Here is a 14,178-nt window from a genome sequence, read left to right on the forward strand (position 1 = left end):
TTTAAGAGACCAGAAGTATCATCTTGATAAAACCTCTTAAGATTACTGGGCCTTGTGAGGAATAATTGTCCACCACATTACAAAAAGGCTCTGTTTATCAAGATTGCACACACACACACACACACACATATGTAGGTCAGTAGTAGACAGCAAAACCAGAAGATTTGATGTGCACCAATTAAATCTCTTATGTAGTCAAAGGACATTGAGTTCTTAATCAAGGCTGTATTTAGTGGGAATGTTGATTTGGCACATTTGAGTTTCCAAAATCATATGCTTGTTGTGTACTTTCATGCATTTATCCTCCTGGCCTATATCTCAGTGAATTCACTTTTTAAGTTTATCCTCTTAACTGCACAGAAAAAATGTTTCAATAAGTGCCTTGTATTCATTTTATACTTTGGTGTAGAATAACTTCCCTTGAAAGAAATGAACACTGCACAATAGTACAATTGAATACATGGATTTTGAGAAAGTAAACAGAATCAGTGAAGAATGAAAGGAAAGACTTCCACAGATCAGAGCCAACTCAACGGTAAGGTCTGTATTAATGTTGGGGCATTAGGTGGGAAGGCAGACATGAGGTGGGGATCTGAAATTAAATAGATGCAAAGGGGGCTGGAGATGGATAATGAAGGACTTGAGATATTAAGTAATGGAGGAAGTCATCAATTAGGGCTGAATGAGGACAGGGAGGAACTTGTAAGAAGAGGAAGATATTAAATGGGGAAATAGGGTTGTAGCTTTGTGTTTAAGCAACGGACAATATTTTATGGAAAATGGAGCTGAGTGTGTAGCAGGCATTCATTATCAAAATAGATAAGATGCAGAGGTGAATCTATTAAGATGAACAGCAAATCAAGGTTAAGTGATGTGGAGGATGGAATTGGCAGTGAAATTTTGTTAGGTGCAAAGTATTAATTTTAAACTTCACACTTCCCAGTGCCCAAGTTGCAAAAATATAATCTTATTTGCTTTTTACTATCAAACAGGTTTGAAAATGCAGAGGTAAAATATAGAGGACCCAATGTAAAGGAGGATATAATCAATAAAACAAAGAATTGCAGCTGCTGTAGATCTGTAGGCAAAACAGAAATTGATGAAGGGTCACTAGACTCAAAATGTTAACGCTGCTTTCTCCTCACAGATGCTGCCATACCTACTGAGCAATATCTGTTTTTTGTGTGAGAATATAATCAACTTTGCTTAAAGCTCCAGAGCAGTGAACCAGAGCAATAAAGAACAGTGTATCACGGCTGCAGACTTCGAATTTAATTTGACCAGAAAGGGATGTAGCAAAAACTAGATTTTGGAACTCAAATTGGAAATTGTTAAAGATAAGTTCAAGAAATATTGGAGGTAAACAGTACTGCAAAGAATTTGGAATTTAAAAGGTGCATTTTGAGGACTTGGGTTAGAATGTGAGTTTGGAAAGGGAGGAGAAAATGAGCAGAGAATTGTTCCACATAACAATGAACAATGACTAGGAAAGATACCTGAGCCTTTCAGAAAGCAATGGAGAAAGGCTCAAAGATGCAGAGGTTTCCCAATGTAATAGTGTTTGAAGATGGTAATGGAAATGAATAGAAAAGAAAGTGCTGATATGGGGCCGTGGTGAGATTTTTTTGTGAAGAGAAAACCAGTCATAGAGAAGGTAAAAGAAACAGATTTTTGAGACTAAAATGTCCATAAGTTCTGAGTACTTAGTGATAGACATGAGGTGAAAGGGATACGTTCCATGTTTACATAACTCTAATGTATTGTGTCATATTGCTAGAAGGATTTTGTTATCATTATCTCAGGTTGATAATCACAGCTACGCACACTTTAGATCTTGAGGGCAAAATTTGTGTCAGCATGTTTTATTGATCACAACTTAAAAATAAAGCAACTTTGACTTTAATTTAATAACAAATACTCAGCTTTACAAAGTTAATAGGAGAAAGTGAGGACTGCAGATGCTGGAGATCAGAGTTGAAAAGTGGGGCATTTGCAAAGCGCAGCAGGTCAGGCAGCATCTGAGGAGCAGGAGAGTCAATGTTTCGGGCGTAAGCCCCTTCATCAGAAATGTGCTGATTCCTGATGAAGGGCTTACGCCCGAAACGTCGACTCTCCTGCTCCTCGAATGCTGCCTGACCTGTTGTACTTTTCCAGTGCCACAATAATCAACTCTACATAGTTAATGCCAATAATCACTTCCTAATTTTGATGTATATTGCAAAATACAGCTTAGGAATTAAGCTAATGTGATTTTTTACATGTACTAACATAACAGATAAAGTAAGGACTATGCTATTAACTTGTTGTTCTGCATACATTACTTTGTTTTACAATGCAGTAATTTATAATGACCATAATATCAGTTATGCTGGGTACAAGATCATTATGGTTTGTACATTCCATGGAAGGTAACAGGGATGTTGGTCTCCACTTCTGCCCTGGCTATTTCATGGAGATCCTTGGCATCAAGAATCAAAAGGAAAGCAGGTTTTTGACCTGAGCCTGGGCTTACAACCGAAGTCAGTAACACACCTGTTAACAAAAATTAAATAGTATTTTATAATAATATTTTCCTCTTAATTCAAACAATCTTTCATTGACTCAGCCTAGTATTTAACACTACTTCCACAAATTACTCACCTGCCCGTATTCATGTGTGAAATCTAAGGCCCCATACAAGAAATCACATTCATGCTGTTCAGACACAGCTCTGCACAGAGTTAACATGCTAAATGAGCTATCAAGATTTTTGACTAATTTTTATTCCCTCTTTGAAAAAAAGGAAAGACTTGGAAACTATGAGATTCTACAAAGATTCATTCAGGAGTATAGATGAGAAGACTTCTGCAAAAGTTCCTATACCTGTGTGCCTTATCATACTTCAGCTAAGACTCTGATAATTGGAAATCTATTGTATGCTCGAGAGGTTCTAAACTTAATTACTGAAATTCCACACAGAGAGCAGTTTGTAAAACATTACACTTATTCAAATCCAGAGTGTTACTGGGGAGTTAACTAATTAGAACTGAACAGCCCACCAGTCCTCTTAAGATTTCCACATTTTTCCCAATCAGAATTGCTCTGTCTGCTCGGTTATTGGTGTGCAGGATTATTTGAAGCCAAAAAGGAAGAATCCTGGGTTACAATGACAAATTCAACCTGATGTCCCTGCTTGTTTGATATGGGGAGAGCAGACTAGAATCTTCTATTATCATTCAAAATGTTGATGATAAACTGCAAAGCAAGCACCTCATATGCTGTTGATTGATCTAATATTAATATTATACCATCATCTTCATCCATTGCATCTGGATGTGGAACAAAGATTGGTTCTGATGGATATGTATCTGGTTCCTGCCATAACCAGTGCTCTTTGGTTTTCACGTTTAACTTGTATATCTGCATGACAGAAAAATAGACATCAGTGGAAGCAAGTTCATTTTAGTCGAATGGTTAAAATTTCAATGACACCCACGAGTTTTTTTTACCTTGTCTGGAATAAAGTGATTCAATCCCAGTCCATAAGCATATGTGTAGTCCTTTCCACTGAATTTCTGATAGTTAATTTGAGGAAATTCAAATGCTGTAATGTAGAAAATATTTTAATGCGAATTTTAAGAAGTCTCTCAAAGTGACTTGTCAGAATTTTTTGCACATCCTTTTATCAAAAGTGCATGTCACCTTGCCGAGGCCCTGAAAAGAGCACTTCTGGTTCCAGCCAAATTGTTCCATCTTGCCGAACTGTAGCAGTGGCAGTTGTGGTGTCAAGAGACACCAAATTTTTGCCATGTTCAACCTAAATAAGACACAATAAACAAGGTATTGTAAGAAATGCACAATCTGATATAGTATTAACTGAGAAATCTTCATTTCAAGGTTTCTTAATAATGTTTACAGGTCTAAAGATCTGTAAGAGCAATTTTGGTTGAACTATAGGTAACATCCTTGGAGAAAATGCACTGAGTGAGTGGTGGCATGTTGGCCTTTTCAAGGAAGTACAGGGACCTTACAAATGGAAGCCAAACCCAGTGAACAGTTTGGAATCCAAAGAGGTACTAATATAAAATAAAATAAAACTTTGCATGGGATCTAGTATTAGGGTCAGGGGTTAGGTGGGTGTCTCCACCTCTCCAAGGATGGGCAGTCACTATGTTCCTATCAGAATGGAGTAAACAGTGTAATGTAACCATAATGGTTTGTAAATGGGCACCTAATTCTTTCTTAATACATGACTATAGACTGCTACCTTGAAACTAAATCATGTGAATTTGGATCACAATTTTTTCAGATCACAAATGCCATTCTATAACTAAACACACATCATCAGGGAAATGAAAAGACACTCTCTTCATTCAGGTAAAAACATTTGGATTTTGGTGACAATACGGTAATGTTGTCAAAGCTTTTTATCATCTTGTACTTATCAGGCCAAACATAAAAATGCCAAATTTCAAACAACCAAAGAAAGTTATCCTCTAGGGGAAAAAGGTACAAATTGGTTGACAAGTCACCTCTAATTGTCTAAGACATTGCCTTTTAGATAATAGTGGGAAATAAGAGATTTCCCAAACACCTGGTTAATTAAAAAAAAACACAAGATTTAAACTGTTGCTTTTGTTTGTAGAAAACAGGTTCTTGAGCTTGAATATTTGTAATTTCTAGCAGGTGAAAATGAGCCATGTTACAAGCTCGACTAATTACCTTAATTTTAGTTTGTTGATGTAGCTGTTAAATCATAAAGGATTGTTCAGTAACTACTGGCCAAATGGGGAATCATATTTAACAGTAGATTCTTTGGGCATGGTTAACGTGAGCTGAGTGACTACAGTTTGCTCTTATCTATGTATTTGTACTCTAGAAACATGCTGTTTGATTCAGGTCAGGAAATCATTAGCTAACATACCTGGCATCAGACCATCATTGAAATTCATACACTACATTGCTCAGTTGTGTGCAAGGTAGAACACTGCCTTTATATGCTATGTATATAATGCATATATTATATGTCAAAACCATTTTTCTGTCCTCTATTTAGGTATAAGATTCTATGAGCTCTAACCTTAGCCTATTTTTTCATATGTAGGTTTATTTTAGTCCCTTTGAAGGTGTAATTGATTTTAAGGATTATTTCACCGAAAGTAACTACTTCACATTTAGTCTTGGTGTGTGTGTGTCAGTGACCTATTCAACATGGAGGTTTTCACAATGATAAGTCATTCTTGCCTCAGCCAAAACCCAAATACTCTGAAGTCAGTATTCTTATGGTAAACAATTGGCTACATGTACTGAGTGCAAAGTACTTCAGCCATGGGATGGAGTAGGGCCTGCATTCTTCTTGCCTCTCTTCCCACACGCCCTGAGGTCTTTGATCTGAGGAAGGTAAGCAGCAATGTAGGGAACTCTCTCAAAAGTTTAAATACTATGTTTGCCTACAACTATTCCACCTTCAGGTTTCAGGCTTCCAGCGCATTGCTTTGCTGTTTCAATTCCAAGTACATATTCCTACTATGGTGTTGGTCTGTGCTTGAGATGTGGAAGGGCCTTGAAAATTTCAAAGATTCCAAGGCCCCAGAAACAATATGCCATTCCCACATAATATATATAATATATATATATACACATATACAAGACACCAAACACATGTTCCATGTAACTCCACCTTTGATAGGTATTAATGTAAGCAAATACAACATTGGATAAAGCTCTGCAATCCATACCTTTCAGTTGCTCACTTCCTAAATGTCCATAAAGAAGGAACTATTTTTGATTTCCTGCTTATCTAATTTTTGATATTTAGGCTATTAGCACTTAAATTGTCACCAAAATTATTTAAACTGAAATGAGATTTTGAACTTTCCTGCTTTACAATAGGTCAATATCAGCTAAATGAGTGACCTAGAAACTTCCATTTACACACATTATAATTCAAGAATAATTATCTGGAAGTATTCTAGTTTGACCAAATGTCTTTCAATTTGGTTTTATTTTTTAAAAAGGAATATTAATGGGAGTCAGTCCAAATTTTTTTACATTAAGTATTAGCCTGTTGACTTCCATTCATAGCTTTATGTCAGAATCATAGAATCCCTACAGCGTGGAAGCAGGCCATTCAGCCTGACCCTCCTAGGAGCATCCCACCCTGACCCACATCCTACCCTATCCCTGTAATGTGTATGGCCAGCCCACCTGGCCTGCATATCTGTGGACACTATGGGCAAGTTAGCACGTCCAATCCACCCAACCCGCACATCTTTGAACTGTCAGAGGAAACTGGAGCACTCAGAGGGTACCCACACAAACACTGAGAGAATGAGCAAACTCCACACAGACAGCCACCCAAGATTGGAATCCAACATGGATCCCCGGTGCTGTGAGGTAGTAGGGCTGACCACTGAGCCACAGTGCCGCCCCAAGGCTTTAAGGAAAGCAGAAAATGCTGGAAATATACACCAAGTCTCAGCCCCTTAAGAATATAGAAGATGGACAAATGTTTTGTTGTTAAGGTTTTTCTAGCATTTTAACGGTCTTCTGTATAACTTAAAAAGCCTGATGTACATCTCAATTTTATTGTCATATTTAAACTTTTCAGCATATCATTTTCTCAAGTTAGCCCAATTCTTGCTCTTTTAGTGTATTAATGCCTTGGTTCGATGACCAATATGGCAATAAAAGCCTGTCAAAATTCATTTTAATTATGGATATTACGGTCTAATGATACATCCATTTGTGATAGATTCAGACTGAGAAAATAAATGCTTTTTCCCCTTAATATTCTACAATAATGAAAACTCACATTGTTTATGTCCAATGGTAGAATGTATCTCCTAACTTCTGGGTGAGGAGCCTTCCTCGCATTCACTTTAAGTTCTTCCCAATTTTCACGTAAATTGGCAAGCCACAGGTAATTATATATGAACTCAAACCTGCATCAGAAATAATGCATTATTCTTTACAGCAGTGCACAAAGAGATAGAAGGTAAAAACAAGTTGCTAAGATAATGTAACCGTAAAACTTATCTAATAGATTGTACACTGTACACTTGCAAATCATTTGGGCATTTAAGATTAGTAACAGACATGCTAATACTAGAAAATGTAGTGGTAGTAGAAGGTGCAATAATTAAAATCAATGGTATATATGGTGAGAATTTATTTCTCCACGGTTACAAAATTCACATGTTTTTAGTACTGGGAAGGCAGTGAGTGAAAAGTTGACTCTAACATGGAGGTTGGATTTGGGGTAGGGGTAGGGTGAGGGAGTGATGGTGTAGGCAAAACTTTGCCATTGACCTGGACATAAAACATGGGACATATGCTATTAAGGGCCTCCTCACTGAATTCATAGTTCAGGCTGAAAAAAAAAGCTGAAGTTGTAATGGCTGAACTATTGGAGAAGCCATGATCTAGTTCATTGCAAAGAGGAGAAAATTTACAGTTTGCGGTGCGTTGGAGAAGGCAAAATGAAAAAAAAGACTGTTCCTGTGCTGTGATTGAATGCCGAGACATTCAATACCAGTTTTCAAAATCATGACTGGTTTTGTTTGATAAAATAAATACAGAGAAACTGTTTGCAGTGGCAGAAAGTTAAGGTGGGAGAAAGTGAGGACTGCAGATGCTGGAGATTAGAGTTGAGAGTGTGGTGCTGGAAGAGTACAGCAGGTCAGGCAGCATCCGAGGAGCAGGAGAATCGACGTTCTGGACATAAGCCCTTCATCAGGAATGAGGCCTGTGGGTCAGGGCTGAGAGATAAATGGGGGGGGGGGGGGGGGGGGGTTGTGGAGGATAGCTGGGAAAGCAATAGGTGGATAAAGGTGAGATAGGTCAGAGGGGGGAGTGATGGACAGGTCTAGAGGGTGATACTGAGTTGGAGGCTTGGGACTGGGATAATGTGGGGGGAGGAGAATTGAGGAAACTGTTGAAATCCACATTTATCCCGTGTGATTGCAGGGTTCAAAAGTGGAATATGAGGCATTCATCCTCCAGACGTCAGGTAGTAACGATTTGGTGGTGGAGGAGGCCCAGGGTCTGCATGTCCTTGGAGTGGAGGTGGAGTTGAAGTGTTCAGCCACGGGACAGTGGGGTTGGTGGGTACGGGTGTCCCAGAGATGTTCTCTGAAACGATCTGCAAGAAAAGTTAAGGTGTCCAGATGGAATAGATTTAAGGTAATGGACAAAAGGACCAGAGGCACCAAGACAAATATTTCTTTATTCGTGATCTGTTTTGCACTGCCTGAAAGGGTGCTAACCACAGATTCAACAGCAGTATTCAGAAAAGAGGTGGAAAACATTTGATACAAAAATGATACATGAGTATGGGGAAAGAGCATGGGAATGAGATTTATTGGATAAGACTACAACGGATAGCACATACTAAATATCTTAATGATGTTTTGCATCATTCTGTGATTTATGATACGATTGGATAGCTTGCAAATACTCATTTTCTGGACTCACACATAAACATGGCCAGGAGTGAGAAATCAAAGCCTATCCAATGATTGTGCTCTCCGTTATGAATCAACACCAATAGTATTGGTAAAAAGATTTGGAAAGGTGGAGTTTAACATAAATTAAGGTCAATATAGACTTTTTTTTTGCAACAACTCCAGATAATTAATTTAGATACCTACCCTTTCCAGGAGCATACATCAACAATAATAAAGCCACTATCTTCATAAGTGTTAATATGATGGAAAATATTAAATGCTGAAGTTCTGTAATTTATATTATAGTATTCACCAGTCTTCTTGTTTGCAACATGGAACCATGTCTGTAAAACATAAACTCTTATGACAAACTGTAATTCTTCTCGGTTCTGTTCAAAAATAACTATATTGTTTATGACCTCCTGACCATATTGTCCTGACATTGTGTGGGCATAATGATGTGGAGAATAGGATCGACTTAAAAATGAAACTAAGAAAGAAAAAGGAGAGATTAGGAGAAATTACACTCCTTAAAGAATTGCAGCTAGTTCAGAACAGTCCTGATAAAATGTCGCAACTTGAAACTTTAACTCTGTTTCCGTCTCCGCAGATGTTAAATTCTGTTAACTGGAAAAGTATCAATCATAAATCAAAATCCTACAGCAGTCAAATGTTTGTTTTTCCACATGATGAGTAGTTACTTACTCCCATGGAATCATTTGATTCAAAGCAATCCATATAGGTAGTACTTCGAACGGTCCATGATGAGAGAAATTTCCACAGGTTAATTTTGACCGGTTGCTCCACAAATACAATGTAGTTTTCAGACAAACCAAAACTGTTTGGAGAAAGATGATTTCCAGTCACAACTAATAATGAATTCAAAAACAACTTGATACCTTTAACATAAAAGGATATTGTAAGTCACTTCACTGTCTCATTCTCATCTCACCAGTAAAACCCTGGGTCGAAAATTGGACAGTATTTCCCCCACATTTTCCCAACTAACTCACCATTTCGCACCTCATTCACTGGGAAAATTCTGCCCCAAGTATCAGATTTTTCTGAACTATTTTTATCGAATAAAATCACTGCAAAAATTTCTATTGATAAACCTACACTCAAAATTTGATTTTATTCAATTCACTGTAATTGCTCACAATTTGGTTCTCTAAAAGCATCAGGATTATTCAATAAAATTACTCCTCTGTCAAGAAAAATCAATACAAACCTGTGTACATAGGATGGTTTGAATCTGTCACTACATGGAAACTGGACAACCACTTCCATTTTTTTCAATGGGTCTTGCCTATCTGTAATTACAAGTAGTTAAATGTGGGCCATGCAAGAATTATGAACAATTAAAACTTTAATTTCATAATCAGAGCATTCTTACAGGATATTTATTTGATTATGCAAGACTCACTGAGGAAGTCAATCTGTGTGTTCCCCAAATGAAAACCCTGGATGAATCAGGACTCACAGAGCCTGCTAAAAACCAGGCGTGAGGCCTTCAAATCAGGAGACCCACTTAAATGTAAGCAATCCAAGTATGACCTTTGCAGAGCCATTAAGACAGCCAAGGACCAATACCTATCCAAACTACAGACCCAGATAGACACCCGGCGACTATGGCAAGCACTGAATGACATCATAAAGGGTGGTACGTGTATGGAATGAGCTGCCAGAGGATGTGGTGGAGGCTGGTACAATTACAACATTTAAGAGGCATTTGGATAGATATATAATAGGAAGGGTTTGGAGGGATATGGGTTGGGTGTTGACAGGTGGGACTAGATTGGGTTGGGATATCTGATCGGCATAGACGGGTTGGACCGAAGGGTCAATTTCCATGCTGTACATCACTATAACTCTATAAGTTCCAAAAAGAGACAGTGCAAGATAGCAGACGATGGCACATTCCTCCCAGATTGTTTCAACACTTTCTACACTTGCTTTGAGTAGAATTTCGGAAGAGAGGTAACACCTATTCCAACAAGTCTTGACAAACCTATCCCAACAGTCACAACATCAGAGGTCAGATCAGTTTTCCTTCATGTGAATACAAGGAAAGTAATGGGATCAGGCGGAGTATGAGACTGTGCACTCGGAGCACGCGCAGATCAACTGGCAGAGGTCTTCTCGGACATCTTCAACTCTCCCTGCAGCAGGCCACTCTCTCTGTATATTTCAAGAGGGCCAATGTCATCCCTATGCCTAAGAAGGCTAATGCAGCATGTCTCAATGGCTACCACCAGTGGCACTAACTTCAGTGGTCATGAAGTGTGTTGAAAGGCTGGTCATGGCATTAATCAACTCCAGCCTCCTCACTACTCTTGACACACTCCAATTTGCCTATCAGACCAACAGATCAACGTCAGATGCAATATCACTTACCCTTCACTCTTCCATAGAACACTTGACACCAAGAACAGCTATGTAAGAATCCTACTCATTGACTACAGTTCAGCTTTCAACACGATTATCCCCTTGAGACTGATTACTAAACTTAGTGATCTTGGACTAAGCCCCACTCTCTGCAACTGGATCCAGAGTTTCCTGACCCACAGGCCACAATCAGTGAAGATTGGGGACAATATTTCATCCTCATTAACACTCAACACTGGAGCTACCCAGCAGTGCGTACTCAGCCCCCTACTGTACTCACTGTATACCCATAATTGCATTGCCAAATACCAGATTAATGCTATTTACAGGTTTGCTGATGACACCACCATAGTTGGTCGAATTCAGATAGCGACGAAACAGACTACAGATTGGAGGTGAAAGACCTGGGAAAATGGTGCACTGAGAACAACCTAGCTCTCAATGAGGGCAAAACTAAGGAACTCATTATTGGCATTTCAGTGGGATGTTGCTCATATCCTCTTACATATTAACAGCACAGAGGTGGAACAAGTGGATAGTGTCAAGCTCCTGGGAGTGGTCATCCACAACAAGCTCTCTTGGACTCTTCATGTGGATGCACTGGTTACAAAGGTCCAACAACGTCTCTTCTTCCTCAGGCAGCTGAGGAAATTTGGCATGACGGCGAATACCCTTGCCAACTTCTTTAGGTGCACCATCGAGAGCATTTTGTCGGGATGTATCACTTCCTGGTATGACAACTGTACTATTCAAGTTCAGAGACGGTTACAGAGAGTGGTGAACTCGGCCTGGACAATCACAAAGGCCAACCTCCCATCTATAGAATTCATCTACCAGGCCCACTGTCAAGGAAAGGCAGCCAGCATTCTCAAAGATCTGTCCCACTCTGGCAATGCTTTTCTACAGTCTCGACCATCAGGGAGAAGGTACAGAAGCCTGAATGCACGCACCAGCTAGTATTGAAACAGTTTCTACCCTACTGTTGTAAGAATACTGAATGGACTCACAAACTCTTAACATTCGCCTGTACCTGTGTTTTTGTTTTGCCGCTGTTTATCTATTATTTATTCATCTATGCTATTTAACTCTGTGATCAGACTGGAGGCCTGTGACCAGTGGAGTGCCACAAGAATTGGTGCTGGGTCCTCTACTTTTTGTCATTTACATAAATGATTTGGATGCGAGCATAACAGGTATAGTTAGTAAGTTTGCAGATGACACCAAAATTGGAGGTGTGTCGACAAGAAGGAGGTTACAAACTCAGATTACAACAGGATCTGGACCAGATGGGCCAATGGGCTGAGGAGTGGCAGATGGAGTTTAATTCAGATAAATGTGAGGTGCTGCATTTTGGGGAAGCAAATCTTAGCAGGACTTATACACTTAATGGTAAGGTCCAAGAGAGTGTTGCTGAACAAAGAGACCTTGGAGTGCAGGTTCATAGCTCCTTGAAACTGGAATTGCAGGTAGGTAGGATAGTGAAGAAGGCGTTTGGTATACTTTCCTTTATTGGTCAGAGTATTGAGTACAGGAGTTGGGAGGTCATGTTGCGGCTGTACAGGACATTGGTTAGGTCACTGTCGGAACATTGCTTGCAATTCTGGTCTTCTTCCTATCGGAAAGATGTTGTGAAACTTGAAAGGGTTCAGAAAAGACTTACAAGGATGTTCCCAGGGTTGGAGAATTTGAGCTATAGGGAGAGGCTGAACAGGCTGGGGCTGTTTTCCCTGGAACGTCGGAGGCTGAGGGGTGACCTTATAGAGGTTTACAAAATTATGAGGGGCATGGATAGGATAAATAGGCAAAGTCTTTTTCCTGGGGGTGGGGGAGTCCAGAACAAGAGGGCATTGGTTTAGGGTGAGAGGGGAAAGATATAAAAGAGACCTAAGGGGCAACCTTTTCACGCAGAGGGTGGTGCGTGTATGGAATGAGCTGCCAGAGGAAGTGGTGGAGGCTGGTACAATTGCAACATTTAAGAGGCATTTGGATGGGTATATGACTAGGAAGGGTTTGGATGGATATGGGCCAGGTGCTGGCAGGTGGGACTAGATTGGATTGGGATATCTGGTCGGCATGGATGAGTTGGACCGAAGGGTCTGTTTCCACGTTGTATATCTCTATGAATCTATCTGTCTATATTGCTCTCAAGAAAGCTTTTCACTGTGCCTCGGTACATCTGACAACAAATGCAATTTAACTCCATTCAATTCAATTCACAAAGTTCATTGTGAATCACTCTCCTCTTTGATGATAAATTTTAATGTTAGGAATTGTACTCATATAGATAAGCAGCTGATGGCCTAACGGTTATATCATTAGACTAGTTTATGGTTTTGGGTAAATAGGTTCAATCCCACCATGGCCAGCAAGTATAATTTAAATTCAATTCATAAAATCTGGAATCTAAAGCAAATCTGGAATTTAAAGCATATCTTAAGAATGGTGCCCATGAAACAATTATTGGTTCACTAATACCCTTTAGGAAAGGAAATCCATCATCTTTACCCTGTCTGATTTACATGCAACTCTAGATCCACAGCAACTGGACTGATTCTTCACTGTCCGCAGTAATAATCTCACACATCACCCAATTCAAGAGCCATACGGGTTAGGCAACAAATCCCAAAGATGCTAACTTCCCATAAAAAAATAAAGAAAACAACATGCACAGTTCACCAGGCATGAAAGCTGCCAATCAACTCAACACATCTATCCCTAATTTTACCTTTTAAGTTTACATAACCTGCTGACAGAATTCAGGAAATCCTGTTGTGAAACTAGCTTCTCGGATTCTGTGTAAGAGTGGTTCGCAGAGAATTCTTCTAACAAAATTGAAATTTCAATCATCTTAAATGTATTTACAGCTGGCTGTAATTTCTGTACTGCTATCCTTGACCTTATAAAAATTTGAATTCTGCCGTTAAATACAGAATTACAAAGTTCTGCTCCAGTAGTTTGTAATAAGCCAGGTTCAACAAATATTTTCCTTAGCTACTACAAATAATTATTAAGAAGTGCTCTCGTGAAGCAATAACACTAACAGCTTTGCAATTGAAGTATTAGTACTGTATATTAAGACACTGGTTTTCTTGCAGTGGTCTATCAGTTTGATTGCACAGACAAATGTATTCACATAACAAGTGAAAAGGACACTCAACAGCGTGGATACACCCAATACCCTACTTTAACTCTACATTGTTGCAATTACATTTGCCTGGTCAATGCATTTTATTCTAAATTTGAAAAACGTAATAGTTTTAATAAGAACTCACTGAAACAGGTAGAGGATAATCCATGCCCAAAAACCTGCTCTGAAAACTCTGCTCCCATTTAGAACACTGTGAGAAATTCTCCCACAACTGAG

General features: G+C 39.1%; 1 protein-coding gene across 2 annotated transcripts in view; it reads right to left on the reverse strand.

The window, feature by feature from the left end:
* Nucleotides 1-2,125: 2,125 nt before the first annotated feature.
* Nucleotides 2,126-14,178, reverse strand: part of LOC140479841 (retinoid isomerohydrolase-like) — a 46,478-nt gene continuing 34,425 nt past the window's right edge. For both annotated transcript variants that reach the window (XM_072574136.1, XM_072574137.1), the window contains 8 exons: nucleotides 9,658-9,739; nucleotides 9,132-9,264; nucleotides 8,631-8,770; nucleotides 6,794-6,923; nucleotides 3,682-3,796; nucleotides 3,489-3,583; nucleotides 3,288-3,399; nucleotides 2,126-2,532 (listed from right to left, as the gene is read on the reverse strand). In XM_072574136.1, the coding sequence (XP_072430237.1) occupies nucleotides 2,384-2,532; nucleotides 3,288-3,399; nucleotides 3,489-3,583; nucleotides 3,682-3,796; nucleotides 6,794-6,923; nucleotides 8,631-8,770; nucleotides 9,132-9,264; nucleotides 9,658-9,739 (956 nt within the window). In that variant the 3' untranslated portion in view covers nucleotides 2,126-2,383. The remainder of the gene's footprint in view (nucleotides 2,533-3,287; nucleotides 3,400-3,488; nucleotides 3,584-3,681; nucleotides 3,797-6,793; nucleotides 6,924-8,630; nucleotides 8,771-9,131; nucleotides 9,265-9,657; nucleotides 9,740-14,178) is intronic.

This window comes from Chiloscyllium punctatum, chromosome 7 (genome assembly GCF_047496795.1).
Source record: "Chiloscyllium punctatum isolate Juve2018m chromosome 7, sChiPun1.3, whole genome shotgun sequence".
In the NCBI taxonomy this organism is placed as follows: domain Eukaryota; kingdom Metazoa; phylum Chordata; class Chondrichthyes; order Orectolobiformes; family Hemiscylliidae; genus Chiloscyllium; species Chiloscyllium punctatum.